Raw genomic sequence first — 16,157 nt, forward strand, 5'->3', positions numbered from 1 at the left:
AATTTGGATAGAGTTACAGCTGACGTTAAAAAGTTATTGAAAGCATGGGGGGGTCTCCCTCTAACCTTCCTAGGCAGATATAATTAAGATGTCCATCCTCCCAAAATACACATTTCTATTTAGCGCAATCCCATTGGAATTTAAGAGAGAAACGTTAAAAAAAATACAAGGGGAATTAGCGAGTTTTATTTGGATGGCAAAAAGTACACGCATTGCCTGGAGAAAATTACGGAGAAGAAAAGCAGAAGGAGGAATTGCCAGCCCAGACCTAGTGGAATATTACAGAGCCTTTCAATTCAAGAGCGTGAGGGTTCTTCTAAACAATTATGATTTGTACCCGGAACATCTTAAAGTAATGACTAAAAATACTGGCCATTTTTTATTCAAATTTGGACACCCAAAATACTTCAAAAAAGTAAAGTTGAAGACTTTGAGAGCAGCAGCTAAGCTTTGGTATCAAATCAGGTGCACTCTAAATATTCCATACTATAGTGAGTTTGCGCCCATTTGGTATTCACCAGGAACACCGGAATGCCTCAAAGACAGTTTGGCTATACCTCTTAAATCTTCAGGTTTCCAAGTATGGGGCCAGTTATTGGTCGGTAACAGTATAATAGACTGGGAAACTCTGCTCCTGAACTCAAGTACAGCCCCATCAAAATTCAAATATTATCAGCTCACCAGCTGGGCGAAAACAGTGAAGGAGAAATTTTCCGGAAATAGGACCATGGAAACAATCATGATAAGAAATCCGCCCCAAAAAAAAGAAATAGCAACATGGTACTGGGCACTGGTAAAAGCAGGAGAGGACGAGTTTCTGATTCCCGATGAGATCTGGGGGAAAGACCTGCCGGCGCTGGATCTCCAAGACTTGTGGCAAGTATCAATGATCAAATGCTGGTCAATTGTGAAATCTGCCGCCTTAAAGAGAAATCATCTCTTTACATCCCATAGAGCATACTGGACGCCGAAGCGACTTTCTAACTTTGGTGGATCCGTTGCGAAGGCATGCCCTAAATGTGCTCTTCCGAGAGCAGATGATGTGCACATGTTTTGGCAATGTCCTCATATTGAAGGCTTCTAGCAGGAAGTGAGTAAAACCATAGATTTGGTATTAAGAAGACCAGTGAAAGTAAGTATAGACCTTGTTATTTTTGGGGTCAGAAGACAGGATTTGCTAATAACGTTAACTAAGAAGGAAGAGAATCTTTTGTTTATAATGATTTTACTTGCACGAAGTGAGCTCTGTTTAAAGTGGATAAGACCAGTCCCGCCCACACATCTGGAATGGGTGGCCTCAATTAACAAAATAAATAAATGGGATAGGAGAGGGAGGCCCAGTAAAAGGTATAAGTACTGGGAAATATGGGAAGCCTCTCAATTCGCAATCTAATTCAGTAATTTTATGTTACAATTAAGCTTTGACCCATTTAATTCCAATGATTATGCAATGGCAATAAAACCACAAGCATAATGCTTGTGTGAGTGATCAGAGTGGTCAGCTCCCCCAGCGCACATGGAAAAGTTTTGGAAGTGTTACGGACGAAAGGGGACCCTACTCTAAAAACTCTACAGAAGGTACTTCTCCAACGAATGGAGAAATGGGATGGTCTAGAAAATAGAGAATTGGGTTCCCGATAACTCCAGATACACTACATTGCTGTATGAGGAATAAAAAAATAAATAAAAAATAAATAAAAAAAATAAACACATGTTTGGCTAAACCTAAGGTTGATGCGGTTCGAACCCTGCACAATGTCTTGCGGTTCTCATCAGGACCAACAGGCTTCAAACACTTATTGAGATCAGCCGATCTCTTACAGGCCCATTCGCAAAAGACATCTCTGTTTGTTAAGTCTACAGAGTCCTCATGGTGGTCTGGTTCCCTTGTCACAGATGAGTGATTCTATTTATTGACGGGACCATAAGCTCCACTGTGACAATTTTTTCTTTATGGAATCTCTAATTAAGTGTATGGCAACGTTCTCGGAGCGTGATCTCTGGACGTGTCTCTTTCTTCCTAAGCGTTTCCACAGGGTCCAACTTAATAAACAGAGAGGTCATTTTTTATCCCAGGGACCCTTAGGACAGCCTTTTTAACATTCACTCACTTCCTTTCACTGCACTCTCACGGCACAATACCAGCTCCGCTGTATCCAGGCGTCGTAGCACACCCGAGGTGCATTCGGTGCCTTGGGTGGGGCCCGATGATGAAGCATGTCACCAACTAGGTTGGTGAGTGAGGGCCTTACTATAAACATAATGTGTTTCCTTTCCAAAACAAACATATGCTAGGAGCACCCACTCCAGAGCTAATTCTCTTTGATAAAAACAATCTATCATGTTCACCTGCCCTAAGTGCCTAACTATCTTTGAATCTATTATCCTGACTTTTTATTTGGCCATGGCATCGCATGTTGTGCAGCAGTAGGCCCAGAAAGGAAAATGGAGGTGGCAGGTGAATTACAATCCATTTATTTAGCTCCCTCAGCAATTAAATATAGTGGCCTACTCATATGGAGCTAGACTCTCGTACATCCATCCTCTGCCTTCAGGGCTTGTCCCTCTGTCCATTTTGGTCCCAGGCCCCAGCCAGAGAGTTCTGTCTCTCTAATGCCTAGACTGTTGACTAGGTTGCGGTCTACTCATGTCTGGTGACATTACATCCCTTCATCCCTTCTTAAATGTCTGCTACACTTCTTCGGTGAGTCTTTTAAGCTTCCTGCAGGTTCTTTTTCAGCTGTGTTTTCTAGGGTTGGCCCCCTCAGAAGTGTGTGGTTCCAGTATGTGTTTCTCTTCACTATTCCACTAAGTTACTGATGTAGTGCTTGGATTTACTTCTTTATCAGGGATCATGATACGGTCTTATGTGGAACATGTTCTGGTTATGTTGTTTCGGCAGTGGTGGTAAACATCATCCTCTTTCTTTCGAGCACTTGTAGGGGACAGGGATTGTACATGGAGTCCATCTTCTGGACCTATTGCTGTCTTACTAGCACCCAGTCACCTTTCTAGGAGTCTGAGCTCTTGTATGTCTTCTGGCATCTGCATGATCTTTCATCTTCTCCTTTGCTTTGGTGTTCTGAGTCCATATCTCTGTGGAAGTCTTAGTATTCTCTTGACTGTGGTTCCAGCTTGCAATTCTCAACCATACATGAGGGTGGCAGGACATTGTCCTGTGGTGCTATGTAGATTGTTTCTATATGCTCTTAGAGTCATGTTTGGGGCTTGCTTAAATATTAGGTGTCCATTTTCTGATTGCTGTACCACCTTCTTTAGAGCCTGCATGAATCACTCCATCTTATCATTAGCTTGTGGAAAGAGGCTCTTTGGTGTTTGAAATCTAGATGCGCTGCAATTCTGTAAATTCTTGCCCATTGAATTGGGGGTCCATTGTCTGCCATGACTATTTCTGTGGTATCAAAATCCACAAATATCTTATCCAGTTTTGGATATGCAATTTCACACTGGTAGGTGACATTTACTACGCAATGGAGAATCTTGAATTTTCATGCATCATCACCATCATGTATTTGCTCGGTTGTATTGGCCAAGACGTTGAGTGTGATGGTGTTCCAAACATCCTCTGGTAGAGAAGACATTTGAATTGAAGGTGGGTTTTACTTGTCACTCACAATTTGGCACTGGTGACTGTGGGAGCCGGCCTCGTGGCGTGGTCCTGTTTCCCCGCGCTAAGCCGCACGAGGTCCCATGCACATCGGGGCTCCTCCATTTTGGATTAAACGTCACTTCACGTGACCACCTGCGTGACCCTGCTCTACCCGGCCTCGGTCCCAGCGAGGCCCGCCATCGAGACGCCAACCCCTGGCCCGGGGGATACCACGTGATCCCTTCCCACTCCCGGCGGAGGGCAGTATCGATGGGACCCCCAACCGTCCTTCCACACCTAGGTGCGATCGCCCCACAGCTCTCTGGGGCCTGGCGCCTCTCCTGCTGGGCGTCTGGCCGCTCCCTACTCGGCCTCTCCGCCCCCCTCCGGGCGCCAGGGTCCGGACATCAAAGGGCTCCCGTCCTATATCTGGGGCGATCCGACAACAGGACAGTAGTTGTATCCTGGAGTCAAGAGCCCTGCTGATCGGATCGCGGCTGACCCTACGGAAGAAGACTCACCCTGAACCCACCACCTGAGCCCTGCTGACGACGTCGCGGCTCCACCGTGCTTAAAGACCTTCACGAACCTTTGGGGCCCTGCTGACGCTGTCGCGGCCCGACCTTGTTGAACATTACTATCAGAGCCCAGCTGACCTCGTCGCGGCTCGACCGAAGCGGACCTACCACCGGAGCCCTGCTGACTGCGTCGCGGCTCGACCTAAGCGGAACTGTCACCCGAGCCCTGCAGACACCGTCGCGGCTCCCCACGTCCGAGCCGCTCCGAGACCAGCACTCAAGGTCGGGCGCAGAGCCCTCCAGTACCTGGTTGGTACCAAGACTGTCCCGCTACCCTAATCCCCTAACAGACATTGAGACTCTTATAGGATCCCTCGATCCCACTGTAAATATTGCACATATTACTGCTGATAAAGAACCAAGTCACGCAACTGATATTGAGTCCTGTGTGGTGGTGTTACTGGGCCTAGTACGATCATAGGAGAAAGACCTCCCCGAGGGGGCTTCTCAGCGGCGCTCGGCTATAACCTTGCGGTAGGAAGGTGCCCCGGAATAGTCTCCCCGACTACCCGGTGGGCCTCCCTCCAACAGTGACATTCCTTGATTGTGTCCTCCACCAGTCCTGAGAACCATATACGATCTCATAGCGTAACACTCCCTGGTTTCCTTTGCGATTCTTTGCTGAAGCCTGCATGGGAATTATTATCTTGGTATCCCTCAGTATTATGCCTCTTGGAGTCATTGTCAATCCTTCTTGTATTTTTCAGAAGACTGATATGTTTTTGAGGTTCAATTTCTTCTTAAATCAGCTTTAATCCATGTGTCTAAATTGTCCTTTTTGTGTTCATCTCCCCACCGTCTGCCAGGGTACAGTCTGCTTGGGTGTTTTTTTCAATGTCTAAACAACATTATGGCAGTGCTGATTGACTCATTACAAAGTGTAGATATTCTTCGGCTGGTGTTGGTGTGCTTTTCTTGACAGTAAGTGGTTGGTGAAACGTAATCTGCTAGGTTGTTGTCTTTCCCTAGCTTGTGTCAGATAGAGTATGAGTATTCCTGTAAACAGGGTTTAGTGAAATTGACACTTGGCCAGATGTAGGATTAGAATGGCTTTTTGGAGTGCTTTGTTCACCTGCTTTAGCGCCCAGTCATGTTTTTCTGTTGTTTCTAACATCAAGATGTTGTCTCTGTAATTTACTGCATATACACCTAAACTGAGGACTTGTTATGTTATGTTATGTTATGTTAATGATATTTTTAAAGCGCAGTAGTTACCCGGGGGTGTCCTAGCGCTAGTTACAACTCCTTGGGGCAAGAAATTGAAGGAAAGAGTATTTATTTAGCAAAGAGCCAGGTTTTTAGGCCCTTCCTGAAAGTTAAGAGATCCATGGCATTTCTCAGGTGAAACGGCAAGTCGTTCCAGGCTTTTGCCGCACAGAGGGCAAAACCTCTACTACCCCACAAAGCTTTTAATATGCATGGCACTGAGACCAGTTTGGCACTCAGTGAGCGAAGTGTTCTTTTCGGTATGTACCAAGTGAACTGACGCCTGAGATATTCTGGCCCTATCCCTTGAAGTGCTTTAAAAACCAAACAGAGGGTTTTATATAGCACTCGATTCTTTACCGGGAGCCAGTGCGGTTTTTTTATTTCCTTGGATATGGGAGAGAACCTGGACGTGCCAGTAAGTAGCCTGGCGGCTGAGTTCTGCAGCAGTTGAAGCTTATTCAGGAATCTTTGTTGAATATTTAAGTAAAGACTGTTGCAGTAGTCCAGCCTCGACATTACCAGAGCAGTGACCACTGTTTGCCGGCTACCCGGCAAGAACGGCAATATTTTCCTGACTGTTCTAATCACATAAGCTGTTTTTGATTCCACTGAGTTTACTTGGTCACCAAAGGTAAGTCTCTCATCCACTGTTACTCCCAAGTTTATAACCTTTTTGAAGGCATAGGGAGAGTGCCCATCGAGTCCGGCCACCAGTTAGGTGTCCAGAAGTTGGTATCATTGCCAAACAGTATGACTTCGGTTTTGCCTGTATTGAGTTTTAGGCAATGGCTTGGAATATTTGTGCTGTTGTGATGGCACTCCAAATGGAGTTGTTTTTTAGTGAAATAACCCCAGGTGTGTGGTAAATGTGGTAACGTGGCTCAATTTTTCATGAAGTTCAAACTGGTGGTGTCCCTTGCTGAGTTCTAGCTTAAAAAATATTCCCACTGAGGAGTGGGATCATGTCTGACAGCTGTGTTGGTAAATGTTATGTCTACACATAGTCACATCTGACATTCATGTTGCGCTTAAGTACTATTGCTAAGGGAGATACCCATGGTGTTGGCCCTTGTTGATATCTGGTTGTGTGAGTTCTTGGAGTTCTTGCGCTGCTGTTTTTTTATTTTTTAGCTGAAATGGTATTCTTCAATGCTGCTGAGCCACAGGCTTGACCTATTTGTTTAGGTGTAGACGTACTGCAGAGTCTTTTTTCTTTCTTTTCTCAGATCCGTGAATCATTTTTGATGTTGTCTCTCTACGGGTGGTACCTCTTCTACCATGTACAGGACTGCAATTAGCTTGAGTTGTTCAGCGGTGAGTTAGGCTGTTATTATGAGTCTGGTGGTCCACGGTCTGCCATACTCACGGTGGAGGTCCCCCGACTGCCCTATTACTACTAGGCAGTCGGGCTGCTCTGGGACTGCCACAACCGTCATAACCGCCAGGGAACCACTGGTCCCTGGCAGTTGTATGGTAGTCCTGAGGTCGTAATATGATGTGTGAGTAAATGGCATCTTCATCTGTGAACTTGCTGAATTCACAGTACTTGACTAGTCAACATAAGCTTTTGATGAACCTGGCCATTGGGTCTCTTTTTTCTTGAGACAACATGAATGTGTACTGTTCACTGACATAGTCAATGGTCTACTTTGGTAGGAACTTTGCATCTTCCAAGAGGGAGTAGAGCTACTGGGCTCCAGTTTGTGTTTTTTTGACCTCCATGGTTTCGGCTCTCACCCGGCTTAAGCCATGCCCCCTTTAGAGGCGGGCTATTTAGCCATGTCAACTGCTTGGCTAGTCAGAGGGTGCACTGCTGGTGTGCCAAGGTGCACCTAGGGCAAGCCTGTCTGCCCCCGGAACAGCACCAGGGGCAGGCCCCTTGCTCGGTCCCAGCCAGCTCCCTTGCAATACACTTCTGAGTTAAGTAATTCAGACCCATTCACCTCCAATGACTGCTGTCAGACATCGAATCCAACACAAGCGAGACTCTGCTGCGGTGTGTGGGTCCATAGTTCAATCCCTGACGGAGCCCAATACATCAGGGAATAAGATCACATGGTCTCTGCATACAGGATACTTTTATTTTGTAAATGGCCTTTCACTAATTAAACATAAATTAGAAATACACGACTTTCTGACTGACTTACACACCTGATGCTATTTTTTTGTCTGAGACATGGCTGACGTAATGTTCAGCACCCAATGTACTCATGGCTATTCCCCAGGGATTTGTAATTATTAGACAAGACAGGCCTCTGCAAAGAGGTGACAAGATTGCAATTATTTTTCAACAATCCTGCCGCTGTTCCCTTTCAGGGGTAATAATTGCAGGAAGGAAGGCTGCGTTTTCCTCTCTGGAACTATCTAGCCACTTTACTTTAGCAGGATTTTTTTTTTTATCGCCCACCCGGCTCAGCTTCTAACTTCATAACCTCCTTAGCTAATATACTGCCGGTCTAAGTCATGAGGTACTCACATTTTACAGTTGTTGAAAATCTTAATCTCCATGTTGAGGAAGCTGATCATCAGGCAGCAGCCGCTCTGGTGGCCGATTTACAAGCTCTTTGGCTAGTTCAGTTGGTTCTTGTCCCTACCCTTATGATGGGACATATTTTGGACTACATCTTTTCCAACTTAACCAACCTGGTTGTGGATCCTCTCTTCCCTCTTCCATGGTCCGACCACTTTGCGGTACATGTTCAAATCTCCATGAGCACATCGCTGCCACCTTCTAACTCTGGTCATTCAGTTATGACATGGAGATTGGCAAAGGTGACCTCAACTGCATTTACCCAAGCCTTGGATATGAGCTGCCCTGTTCTGGAAGACTGTGTAGATGCAGCCAACTCTCAACTGGTAGAATGGATTAATGGGGCTTTGGATAAAATTGCACCAATGGCTGAGCGTGCCGTAAAAAGATTAAAATGCTCAGGGGATTAGTTTAAAGAGGAGCTGCTTGACTTGAAAAAAAGTGCAAACGGCTAGAATGTATTTGGCGCAAAAACATTGATCTTACCGACAAGGCCAACTGTCGGGCAGCCTTGAAGGACTAGCACAGGCGTATTAGGATCACGTGTCACACATTTTATGCAGGTGAGATAGAGATGGCCCAGGACCAGGGCTTAATTTGTGCCGGATCTTGCCGGTGCTTAGCACCGGCACTTTCTTATCAGGGCCGGGTCTACATTCTACACACCCATCTGCTACACGTGGTGGTCACACTCCACTTCTCCAGTCCCGAGCGAGAGTCCGTGTACCGGACTAGTAGTGGTGTTGCGGCCGGGCCTTGCGGCTGTTAGACAGAGCCGATTGAGCCAGTTACTTAGATTCCTGAAATCGAATCACACTTAAATGTTTATTGATGGCGTCCGCGGCCCGGGCCTTTAGTTTGGTGTTGCAGGTGGTGGGCGGGCCGTAGCCGTGGGACACACTAATTCATCATTGGGCGCTGGAATCCGGATTTTGGTTGTTGGGCAGATTTCTTTCCAATTGCCACACCCCAGCATACCCTCATTTGCTTACCCCACTCCACCGCGAGTCAGTCATCCGTTCAGCAGACAGTTACTAGCAGGCAGCAGCACCTCCAGGGCCCGCCTAACGGAACCACGAACCAGTCACAGTGCAGTTTCAGTTTGTGTCCGGCGGCCAAGCTACCAAGTACAGGTAAATTAATTATGCACGGACAGTATAACTTTAAGTAGTAGCCAGTGGTCATGTTCGACGATGCCAATAAAAGATTCATGAAATGAAATCACTGGATTAAATGTATTGATGGCGGCTGCCGCCCTGAGTTCTGTGTTGTGGGCGTGGGCGGGCCGGCGCCTTGGGACACACACTAATTCATTTATTTGTGCTGGATTCTGAATCAGGATTTTGGTTCTGCAGGGGGAGGCCACAGGGGCAGCAGGCAGCGTGCGCAGATTTTTTTTTCAAATTGTCACGCCCCAGCATACCCGCATGTGCGCACCCCACTCCACCGCGAGTCAGTCTTCCGTTCAACAGACAGTTACAAGCAGGCAGCAGCACCTCCAGGGACCCGCCTAACGGAACCAGTCAGTCAGTGGCAGTGCAGTTCAAGAGTACAGGTAAAATAAATTAATTAAGTACGGACACTGACAGTATAACTAAGTAGTAGTCATGATCGATGATGCCAATAATATGCCATGACATCATCACCATGCTTAACCAAAGCTTTTTTTTAGGAGTGGCGCGACCGAGGGTCTGGGTGGTCTGGTCATCGGAAGTCATGGATGCATTTATGTTAAAGGCGTGGCGTCCGCGGCCCTTTTGTGTTGTTGCCGGCCTGGATTTGGTTCTATGAATCTGTGGGGGATGGGGCTGTGCGTGGTAGCGTGGGCAGATTTTTTGAGATTGCACGCTCATTTGCTGCATCATGATTGCCACGCCCTAGCATACACCCGCACGCCACCACCGAGTCATCATGCTTCAGCGGCCGTGATTAAATTAAACAGGGCTGTAGTGGCGTGGTTTCAAAAGAACTGGCAACAAGAAACCGGAGCTTTTTGATTTTATTGCACATTTCTGAAAACTAGACACATTCAGTGCACAGAGGCTTGTAGAGGAGTCTGTCTCGATATAGATCCCAAACTTGGGACAAATATTTCGAAAGGATGCATGACTTATTCAGGGTCCCCTGCTCAGAGGCAGCACACCGAACTAGGAGGACGATATATTTGTATATATATTATGTAATTCTCTCTTCTTTTGTCATAATCATCTGTCGCGCACTCTCTTCCTCCTCCCCATCTTCTCATCCCCTCTTTCTCTCTCTGGTTTGATACACCCTCTTTCTGCGACCTTCCAGGACTTTGTTTGCTTTCTGCCTGTCCTAGGATGCTTTCCAACCCCTGCTCCCAGGTGATTTTAGTAGCAGGCACAGCCGCTGGCGATGCTAAAGTTCCCCTCGGACCCTAGTGTCCTCTGCGCACATCAATTTTTGGACATACCCAAATTTTGGCTGGAAAAATTAGGCGCTCGTCGCAGTGAATACTGAATTTCATCCCCCTGCCTAAGCAGGCTGGTTGTAATTGTGTGACTGTGTTTTGGGGGGACGGGGCAAGCTGTCGAACCTCCCAGCACACTCACTAGTATTCATTCAAACCTGCACTCTCACAGCCAGCATGCTCTCGCAGTGGTGGTGAAAACAATTTGGGTGGTAGAGCAGTACATGTTGCTTTGTTCTCACACCCAATGCTCTCTCACCAGGAGAGCTTTTACAGCAAAAGCATTTTCGGGCATCCAATATTATCACAACTTTGGAGTGCTCTTCACCCAGGACATCACTGTCCTACAACAACTAAACTTTCTCTCACTCAACATGCTCACAACTGCAGGCCCGGGACACACACTGACTGCTGCAGTACACTGCACTGCCTTAGGCTGCTGCGCAGCTTTATCAACTGATTAGGCCTGCCAGGCCCTGCCTCACCTGGTGCTGTTGGCTGTTGCATGCCAGAACTCACTGGCAGCATCTACTCCAAAGCATCCGCAACATCGTCCAGGTCGCGCTGGCTGGCACTCAGACTTTCACTTAGAACCAACTGTTCTAATCTTGAACCATTGAACGGCATGGCCGCTGTAGCGCGACGAAACAGGTTACAAGAAGTAACTTCAAACTCGTAACTGAAGAGAGAACATTGTGTGTTTTGATTACCCTATACGAAGGCATAATGTGCAGTGTAGTGGTGGAGTGACGGTTGAGCAGGTCACGTCACTGTGTGGTAGTAGTAGCATGTATGATGAGATGCACTGAGCGGCGGACACCGCCGCCGGCCACACACAGGCACATTGTACACAGGGTTTTCTTTTTACTGAAAACGTGCTGGAACCCCAGCTTGCAATACGCAGAGACTGCTGATGTTACTGATAGCTCGGGTCTATATAGCCTGCAAAGTGCAAAGGTTGGTACAAGATATGAGGGTCATAGGTGGTTCAGGTCCATCTTGAAGGGACTGCAAGACTCCCATCCCATGTTATCTATAGCACTACGGCAATAGCGTACGTTATACATAGCGCATGGCACCCATGGAATGCTGTTGATTCTACGTAAGGGCAGGCTGATTTTACTGTGTATGCATTGGGCATGGCATCGTCATTGCCATTGATGGAGCGGCAAGAGATTCTCCACTCTGTGCTGTGCACCATGTTACAGTACTGCCATGGTAGTGCAGAAGAAAGCATGCCTGTGTCACTAAGATGTCTTAAGTTTGGGACTTATTAGGTGCCAGGCTGAATTGTGGGTGCAGCTCCCCCCACATTATTAACGAGCTCCGCTAAGGAGGCACATGATCTTTCTTCATAATATTGAGATGCTCTGCTAAACAAGGCCCATATCTCTGTTCACATTATTACAATGCACTGTTTATCTGTATGTATATTTGTAAATACTGTGTAGAACTGTAGATATATAGGTAGGTCGGTCAGAATTTCCATAGGAAGAGCATTGTTGTTTCTTTAGTAATTCTGGTGGTGCTCAATGAAAATGCATGATGTTAATACACTTAGGACTAAGTCTCTTCTGACTTTTAGCAGTGCCAGTTGAAGATTTGGGTGGAGTTAATATAGTAAGTGGGCGGAGCCAGTGGAGGAAGTGGGTGGAGCCAGTGAAATGTAGGTGTGGCCTCCGACAAGCATTTCAGCACCTGCACTTCATATTTTACAAATTAAGCACTGCCTAGGACTCCTCTCGCAAACTCTTTTCGATAGTAAAATCACTTTCCTCTCTGGATCGTGTCTCGGCGTTGTTTCCTTTTAAGCTATGTGCATTGGCTACAGAATTTTTAACAAGGACCCACAATACCTCCTCTCTTGAGTCACATCCAACTCCCCAAGAAGAAATCTGAGGTCAACTGGGGCCTCTCTGGCCTTTATCCCCATCATTGAAAGGAATCACATCAGAGGATTCTCCTTTGACTCCCTGGCCGCTAAGATGTGGAATTTGCTTCCGCCTTTGTTTATGGGGTTCTCTCATTCTGGATCTCGGAATTGAAACCTTAGCGCTGGGACACTTCAATTGAAGTAACTAAGTGCTGTATAAGATACCTTATTATTATTATTATTTTTATTTTTTTTATCGATTCCCAGATGATTTTTTGGGTCTCCTTCCCAAAGTGGTTTTTGATTGTGGATATTATTTGCTTTTTATCTTTTTCTCCATAGGGTTCTATGAAATTATTGAAATCGTCAAGACAGTGCTGCCATTTCATTTTCAGTCCCATAGTGTTTTCTGAGGAGATATATAGCTGATCCTTAAATTGGAAATATGCTGCTAATCTTTTGCCTCATTTTTTTCTCAGACATCATTATTTTGCCTTTGTTTATGTCATTGGTTTCCTTCCTTTAATGTTGTTTTTACACAAAATCTGGTCTCACCTGTTTTTAAACTGACAGATTCACTGTCTTTGGTGGCCTCTTGACTCTAAGATGGCATCTTCACTTGTTTTCAATGAGGCACCTGACTTCAAAATGGTTGCCTCATTGGCCTTAATGGTTTCTAATGGGCTGCCTGGTTTAAAAATGACCACTTCATTGGGTCCAATTGGGAGGCGCCTATCTTCAATATAGCACCTAGAGCCTCTGCTCCCACTTCACATCAGTGCTTCTTGTTTTTTCTGCCAGATTCTCTATTTCCACATTGTAAGTATACTGTCCTCTTGGTTTGTTCACTAAAAGTTTGATTTTGGCTGCACTTAGTTTGTAGTGCTCTCAGGCTCATAGTTGCTTTCTCTTACGTGTTTCCCTTTGTCACTAGTGATTTGTCCTCCAGAGACAGGCTGGGAGACTCAGTGTGTGTCATGAAGTAGCCGGGTCGGAAATTTGATGTGGCACATGGGTTACAATTTGTTTATTTAGCTCCCTCACTCATTACATATAGTGGCCTACATGTACACAGCTAGCCACCCATATGTCCATACTCTGCCTTTGGGTCATGTTCCTGTGTCCTTTCCGGTCCCAGAGCCCAGATCAGGAAGTCCTGTTGCCATGATGCCTAAACTGCTATGTCGCAGTCGGTCCATGTCTGGCAACATTGCAACAAATGCCCTAGCCAAAGTACACATCTCATTAGGCCACTGCGGTTGTGCACTGCCCTATGTCTCAGAGTTACAAAACTAAAGGAAGGAGGTCAACCCTAATTAAAGATTTGAGTCTGGCAAGCGAATAAAATGCTTCACCTAAAATAATTACATTTTTTATTCAGATGTGGTTTACTGCTGAGCAAAATCAATCCAATTGTTTTCTACATAATGCCTATCACATAGACCGAGGACATAGACCCCTTTATGCATGTGCATATCACAGATGTTCATCATCTGTCATTTGTTACCTTTTATGCATTTTGTTTCCTCATGTCTGTCAATCAAGAGGTATCTTGGACTTTCAGGAAACCAGGGAAGAACCAGCAGCTGGGTGATTGCTGGAACGCTGCTTGTGCACACTAAGATGGGCCAGTACTCTTCTCCCCCAAGGAGTTCCCTGATGAAAAAATAATAAAGACTGTAGAAGTAAAAATACCAAATAACAACGACACTAAGCAAATTAGATAGTATTGTGTAAGGCAGTATCTTTCCTCATTATAGTCAGACACACAAAAGTTTTAAGACAGCTTCATAACTGATTCAAGACACACTTTCTATACAGAAGGGAATACATGTCCAACGAGGAGCACAGAGGTGCTAACGCCATTTCCTGGGGGTTGTTCATAAAGGTAAATTTACATGTCAGTAAATCTGCACATGTAAGTTTACTCTTAACTTTTGATTAACTTTACTACTATTGACTATTCGCCATTAAAAATGAGTAACTCAAAATTGTAGACTTACATGTACCCACCCCCTCAAATGGGGGGTGGAGTCAGCAATATTGTCAAATATGACTGAAGATTTCCTAATAATAGTGACTTTACTACCATATGTGACATTTCACATACTTGGTAGAGACCTTGGCAATAGGTAAGGGAATCCCCCTATGGTAATGTATAGGAAAATAGCTTATTTAAACTTTAAAAAGACAATTGCCTATATTACATTTTAATGTTAAATAATTTCATATATGTATTTTTTGAAACTCGATTTATTGGTTTTAAATGGTTTTATTACATGTAATAGCAGAGGGCAAGTCACTAAGGAGAGTCACTGTTCCTGAGATAAGCATTGGAAAAAGTTTTTTTTTATAGAAATGGAAAAGAGTCTGAGAGACCTTCACTTGTCATGCTTCATCACGGGGCGGAGCGCCTCGTCAGGCCAGCGCTGCAATGCCCTGTGGGTCCCCTGAAGGGTCCCTTTGTCAGAGATCTTTTTGTGATTTAGTCATATGGTGTGTGCGGGTTAATGTGCAGTGTTATATGAGAGGTGACAAAAATGACTAGAGGGTATCTAAGGTAGACTAATTTTATTGAGGGGGATCCCTCTGTAATAGTTTAAAAAAAAACAAAAGGTTGTGTTCTGCTTGAGGGTCGTTATGATCCTCAGTAGCTAGACAAGTGCAGAGTTTGTTTAAAAAGAGAATGGGCTCGACATGTTTCGCACTTTAGTGTGGTCTCAGGAGGAGATCCTTTGCGCTTCTTCGGGACCATAGGGAAGTGATTAGGTAATGGGAAAAAGGGGTTATGCGGTGGCCTTATTGAGTCAAGTCGTGCCACTCGGAGCACCCATGTAGTGGTCCTATCTAAAACGACAAAAAAGAAGGGAGAAGATAAGAGTGCAAAAATTCAGTGAAGCAGTACTATATTAATAAAGAGTGGTGGTCCCCATTGGTGGACCATGGTATCTTGGTATGAACAAAGCCCACAAGTCACTATTATCCACATGTGGATTTGGTATGCGCTCAGTAACGTGAATAAATAAAAGAATGGAAAGTCTAGAACGAACAAACAAGCAACATGAGGAATAAGCCATTAAATCATAATGAGTGCTCATGGTAGTCATGTTGCTGTAGGCTGCCCCATAGATATTAATATCGGCAAGGAGCAATCTCTGGTAGACAGTATATGGTCCAAAATGATCATATGGCGGCCATATAGCCTATTTTGGTGTTCATAGTCAGAAAAACGGTTACCATTGATGGCAAAACCTTTTGATCCACACCGTGATATCCAGGGTAACAGGGTGGGGGGAAAGGAAAAGGAGAGAGCGTTAAGCACCGCTTACCTTTTTAGTATAGGTAGATTACTCCATAAGTCATAGTGAGAGAGTGCTGGCCGTCACAATCTACATGAAAGAGTAAGTATTACTGTCACATAGTGGACTCATAGCAAATGCATGCGCAACAAGGAGGAGGGATAGTATTAAAAGTTTCAGAAGAGTGATAGTACTCACAGTATCATCTGAGGGCACAGATTCTTGAGCCTACCCGACCTCTTGCCTGCTTGGCGGTTGTTTGGTGAGATCCCTCTGGTTTTCATGTTCCGGCTGAAAGAGGAGAAGGTGGATGTGGCTACAGATGAGCGGGGTGTGACGGAGTAGTCATGTGCGGTGTAGCTATCAGTAAGGTAGCACCAGGGGTAACTGAAGGTGCCATCTTGGAGTGGTTTGGATTATCATGGGTCAATGAGAAAAAACTCATTGATCATCATAAATGTAGTTGTGCTATTGGGTATTGCTACTAGAGGTCATAGTGAAGTAGAGTGATGTGTAGCCCTCGTGTATGAGAGAGGAGTCTGAGGGTTCATCTATGAAGTTAGCGACTGTTGTTGTGGTGTGTCATATAGGGAAAGAGTTGTCATGATGTCGTGACGAGATTGC

At 45.3% G+C, this 16,157-nt stretch overlaps 1 protein-coding gene across 1 annotated transcript in view; it reads right to left on the minus strand.

Annotated features, from left to right (window-relative positions):
• LOC146783986 (solute carrier family 2, facilitated glucose transporter member 11-like) overlaps positions 1-16,157 on the minus strand; it is a 408,912-nt gene that overhangs the window by 210,108 nt on the left and 182,647 nt on the right. The window contains exon 6 of the mRNA XM_085633328.1: positions 13,742-13,890. Coding sequence (XP_085489454.1) covers positions 13,742-13,890 — 149 coding nt within the window. The remainder of the gene's footprint in view (positions 1-13,741; positions 13,891-16,157) is intronic.

The sequence above is a fragment of the Triturus cristatus genome, chromosome 11, assembly GCF_964204655.1.
Source record: "Triturus cristatus chromosome 11, aTriCri1.1, whole genome shotgun sequence".
In the NCBI taxonomy this organism is placed as follows: domain Eukaryota; kingdom Metazoa; phylum Chordata; class Amphibia; order Caudata; family Salamandridae; genus Triturus; species Triturus cristatus.